A 5404-nucleotide genomic window follows, 5' to 3' on the forward strand; every position below is an offset into this window, starting at 1 on the left:
GTGGATTCTTTCCTAGGTATTGTCTATCTCATTGGTTATATTTGTTTATTTTCCCAATTCATTCTCTGCTGTGTTCTTAGTTTAGTTAATTTTAGATTAAAATCAATCTCATTAATTTGTCTGCTAAATAATAGAAAAATAGTAATTACTAGTACTTTTAGTCCTCGTGGATATGATATTCCCTACTTACCATAACTATACTATTGTTCGATAGGTGCGCTTGCCTTTGTCGTAATTATAGTTAGTTTAGTGACCATCAATAGAGGAGAAGACTACTCGGTCAAAACACTCATCCTAGACCAATCAAAAAGGTATAATTTTGATTAAGTGTTTATTACTTAAGATATCACAACCAAGATATTGTTTTGGAAAAATCTTTAAAACTCTAGTTTTTCCCTAAATTTATTTTTTGCTGCATTTTCCAAACCCGTTTTTTTCAACCATCACTGTCTAGCTGACAAGATCGAGACATGATATACACAGTCGCGGCGTCATGAATCAAAATCGCTTGCAACTCTGAACCTACTAAGTTCCCCAAGACATTTCACACTCAAACACATCCAAGTGAGGCTATTAATTACCATAAACATTCATACCATGAATTTTTAAGTGTTATGCTTCAAAATAATACAAGTTCAAAAATAAGATGAATCTGACATACATGCATACACAAATGACCCTTTAGTACATGCCACTAGAAACCACAAATACAAATACAATGGTTTCATACTCACTTAATCTCGCTATGGTGTATGATGATGATCCACGAAGTGAACTAAGCTTTTAAAAGCAAAACATACCTATACGGAAAGACAACGACGCATTAAGTATGAAGTCTAGTAAGTTCAATGGTAAAACATAATACTTACCTTGGATTACCTAAGTAAAATTTAGCATGTAAGTAACATATTAGCACAACAAGACAGGTAAATAGTATTAAATGAATTAAGTTTCTATGTTACCTAGCATAGCTTGAACATGTATCTCAATCAATTAATATTATACAAGTATACAAAGTATAAGTTGTAGCATTTCCACTCTTGATTTATTGTTTTTCGTCCTAACAACTTTTCATAGAATTATTTGATCATGGCCCTTAGTGCACTTAGCAACAGTATATGTAAAGATACATGAGATTACCAACCAAACACCCTAAATTTTACACCGAAAGCATGTCTATGAACACTCTATAATTGGATCCAACTTCAAATAAATGTTTTGCCATGAGTTAAATTTGTCACAATCTTCTAATCACAGCATCTAATCCCCTATTGACATGTGAATTATATCTCAACTATTTAACAAATCACAAAGCATTTTATTAAAACTCACTTCATTTACCAAATACCCAAATCAAGCTACAATATAATCCATGTTTAAGGCAAATCAAGAATATGCTAGAAACCACCCTAACTCAAATTTCTTTAACATTAATTTTACTCATGGCATTTGTTAACGTAAAATAATGTTAATATACATTTATTTAATTAAGAGCACATTATTATTTAACTAAGAAATTATTGAATTTTATCAAAGAAATTACCTATAAAATAATCAAAATAAATGGAAGAATCTACTCTTATCCTTCACTCTGCAACTTTTCTCTCACTTTGCTTGTAGTTCCTCTCTCCACTTCTTTCTCTTCAACAAATATCATAAATGTTCACATTAATTACAACAACATTTTAATGCTCAACTAAAAACATTAAATAGAAGTGAGAAATATTCATGATTTGATAAAGAATGAAACATGCTTTTACCTTTTTCTAGCTAAATTTTCTCCCCCTAAACAACAAAATCCTAGGTGGGGTTAATGAAGAAGATGATAGAAACAGTGAAGAAGGAAGGTCAAATATAACTTAGGTAAGGTATTTTTGTAAGAAATTAAAGATAAAATGGTGAAATATTTAGGAAATTTTGGGAAGGAAATGTCAAGAATGGAGAACAAGTTTCTTTCCCTTGCTTTCTTGACATGGCCAACTAAAGGAATAAAAAAGATGGGTTCTTTTTCATTTCTATCATGTTTAAAATATCACCAATGGTCAAAGAGTTAAAAGACTAGTCAATGTGTAGCTAAGATTAAATAAAGCAAACATGAGACAGTTTGAAAAGTCAAAACACTACATTGTCGGTTCACTCTTACATAATTTAATACTTAATCACATACATGTTTTAAAATATCAAAATATGTTTGATGATAAATTTATCATTTTACCCTCAATTCTTAATTTAATTTGATGAAACCAAAATTTAGAAAATAACTTAAAACACTAATGGCTTTTTCATATTTTAATTATGAATAAATTCAATAAAAATTAATTTTTTATTGAATCTATGATCGGATAATTTAAAATAATCTTGTACGAAAGATCAAAAATTTCAAGTTGTTACAGCTCCTTTTATTAAAAGTTAAATTACTTAATTATTAATAAAAAGTAATGGTTATTCAAATAATACTTAATATAATTGTGTTCATTATTAATAAATGTAATTATCCAATTTGATATCTATTGAATAGTTATATTTTTATAAAAAGCATAAAACTCATATAAATAGAAAAATGTTCATTTATAAGATACACAACAGTTTTATATAATTTTTCTATAAATAATTTTTAAATCATAAAAATATGTTAATCTAGTTATTTTTACAAATGAATACTATCTTTGGGACGTTGCATGTATGCGTGGCGAGAGATGAGTGCAAGGGAGAAGTTAGGAGACTAATTGAATTATAAATTTTTCGTCTAATTTTATCATTTCGGTGGTAATAAAATTAGCCCTGATAAAACTTTACTAGTAAGGAGAACACTAGAAACTAATAAAAAGTTGTATGATTAATTTCAAAGAAATTGCAAATCAATTTTATGGTTATTTAAAAAGAGTAGTTTGCTCTGAATATAATGTTTTTATTTATTTTTAGATTTATTAAATAATGTTTAAAAGAGAAGATAAAAATGTTCAACATTCAAGTTTTATGTTAATTGATAAAATAAAGTACCACTACGCCCGTTGAGCTTCCGGATATCAGAAGTGTTCATTTATCCATCAAAAAACACTGACCCAATTTACCCTTTAAAAGAACCCACCAACCCAAGTTCCACAATTCACATGGGCGTGGGTCAAATGTTCTTGGATGCACAAAACCCAGAAACAAATACTCAGACGAAAAGTTGAAGATATCAAATAAGACCAAGTTTTATTAAAAGATTGAAGCCCAAACAAAATGAAAACAACAAGCTGTTGCAAGAGACTTGCAAAATCTAAATAATAAATTCCTAAAAATCCTCTTTAACCACCGAAACCATATAGTGTCCTGCCCTGCCTTTTGAGAGCATAAACAACATCCATGGCCGTAACAGTCTTGCGCCTAGCGTGCTCCGTATAGGTAACGGCATCACGAATCACATTTTCCAGAAAGATTTTGAGCACACCTCGCGTCTCCTCGTAGATCAAACCACTGATTCTCTTCACGCCACCTCTACGAGCCAACCTCCGGATTGCCGGCTTCGTAATGCCTTGAATGTTATCCCGGAGAACTTTCCGGTGCCTCTTCGCTCCACCTTTTCCCAAACCCTTGCCTCCCTTTCCACGTCCCGACATTTTTTTGGTTGAGAGAGATTTAAGGGATTAAAATGCCTGTAAAGTGAAGATCCTATTTTTCGAGTTTTTAACTTGTTTGAAGCGGGGGGATGTGAAGGGGTTTAAATACGAAGGCTCTTTCTCGGGGTTAGCAATGACAAAGAATAATATAGACCGTTTGATGGAATGTTATCGACGGTAAATATTTGTGATCCGTGCGTTTTGACTTTGTTGGTTGAAGATGAAGAAGATGCAAAAGCATATCCGTTAGATTTATGTTTTATTAGAGTAATCCGTGTCTGTGTATTAATGTAGTTGGTCAAGTGTAATATACCCGGATTGATGAGGTGGATTGTTGACATAAATTCCTCCGCCTGAAATTTCATTTTTCTGTTTTCCCACCTTTGCTTTTTTTTTTTTTTAGCTTAATAGTATTATAAGCACCGAACAATTTCAAAAAATTCAATTAAATCCCTCTAAACCTTTTAGCTCCAATTTAGCCTTGAACTTATAAAACTAACTATATCAGCCATTTGACTAACATTCATCATTAGTTTTTAAGGAATAGTTGGTGTGACCATTAATGGCTACTAAATTGACCCATGATTACTGATATGGTAGTGACACATCAGCAACAATTTTTCTTTTTAATTTTAAGTTAGAATGAACTTGGACTAATTCTTCTTGATTCTTTCATCTTTCTTTTCTCTAAAACTTTGGTATATTACTAAAATTACATTAGAGGAAATTTTGTCTAAAAGATTGAATTTTAAGTAAGACTATTTGTGACCCTCCAATTTTTTTTGGAAATTGAACCTAGTGTGGTTTTTCCAGCCAAATTTTCTGACCGACTTTAAAGCTTTATTTTTTTTATCTTATTTCACGATTCTTTTTGAGAAGAGCAATACCAAACGTGTTTGATCTTCTTTATTAGGATCTACGAATATTAAAGTATTATGTTAACCTTGAGGGGTGACATCCACTATACGATTACATCGATCAAGGTGAACTTGCTTCTAAGGCAATGTTTTTCCATGACACAATTATTATTTCATTTATTTACACGTGTTTTATTTATTCAGTCGGTGCTAACGAATTTGTTTTGTAATAGTAATTTTTCGAACAATTTAGAAGCAAATTTATATTACTATTAGACATGTTTGTCATAATGAACAAATATATTGTCACAATGAACAAATATATTCTTGATCTCTCCAAGCTTGAGCCTCTCAACCAAACCAACTACCAGTGCTCTGATTGCCATTATGAGAACAAACCACAAGCACATCTAGTTGAAAATTCAGATTACATAACAACCGTGATGGTTTCCAAAGTGAACCTAGTCGAGAATAATGCTTAATGGATGTAGACACAGGCACTTCAAAACACTTATGTGCCAACAGAGAAATGTTTATCGAAATTGAAAGTGTAGCTGAAGGTGAACAAGCCTACATGGATAATTCTATCAGTTCAAAAGTACTCGGTAAAGGAAATATCTTACTTATACTTACTTTTGGCAAAACATTAGCATTAAATAATGTTCTTTATGTACCTACCATGCATAGGAATTTGATCAGTGGTGGATTACTGAATAAGACAGACATTAAACTAGTCTTTGAATTCAATAAACTTTTACTTTCCCGTAACAGAGCTTATGTTGGGAAAGCTTATTTGAGTAAAGGTTTATTTGTGATTAAGACTATGTTTAATGATAATAAAACCACCATTTTTGCTTATATTGTTGAATCTTTTAATATGTGGCATGCTAGATTAGGTCATGTGAATATTCATTCTTTAAAAAAGCTCATAAGAATGAATCTACT

The 5404-nt window shown here is 31.0% G+C and overlaps 1 protein-coding gene and 1 long non-coding RNA gene across 2 annotated transcripts; both read right to left on the reverse strand.

Annotated features, from left to right (window-relative positions):
• Positions 1-542: 542 nt before the first annotated feature.
• LOC128291677 (uncharacterized) lies at positions 543-1972 on the reverse strand. The gene is made up of 3 exons (XR_008281499.1): positions 1761-1972; positions 1544-1635; positions 543-800 (listed from the first exon to the last, which is right to left on the reverse strand). It is a non-coding gene; the product is annotated as an uncharacterized LOC128291677 (long non-coding RNA).
• A 1200-nt stretch (positions 1973-3172) lies between these two features.
• Positions 3173-3701, reverse strand: LOC108458019 (histone H4). Its single transcript, XM_017757248.2, has one exon. The coding sequence runs from the start codon at positions 3600-3602 to the stop codon at positions 3291-3293; it is 312 nt and encodes a 103-aa protein (XP_017612737.1). The 5' UTR covers positions 3603-3701; the 3' UTR covers positions 3173-3290.
• Between the last annotated feature and the right edge of the window lie 1703 nt (positions 3702-5404).

Source organism: Gossypium arboreum, chromosome 4 (genome assembly GCF_025698485.1).
Source record: "Gossypium arboreum isolate Shixiya-1 chromosome 4, ASM2569848v2, whole genome shotgun sequence".
NCBI lineage: Eukaryota > Viridiplantae > Streptophyta > Magnoliopsida > Malvales > Malvaceae > Gossypium > Gossypium arboreum.

Bases quoted from the DNA above. Each gene is read 5' to 3' on its own strand.
- LOC108458019 (XM_017757248.2), bottom strand. From the start codon at position 3,602: ATGTCGGGACGTGGAAAGGGAGGCAAGGGTTTGGGAAAAGGTGGAGCG.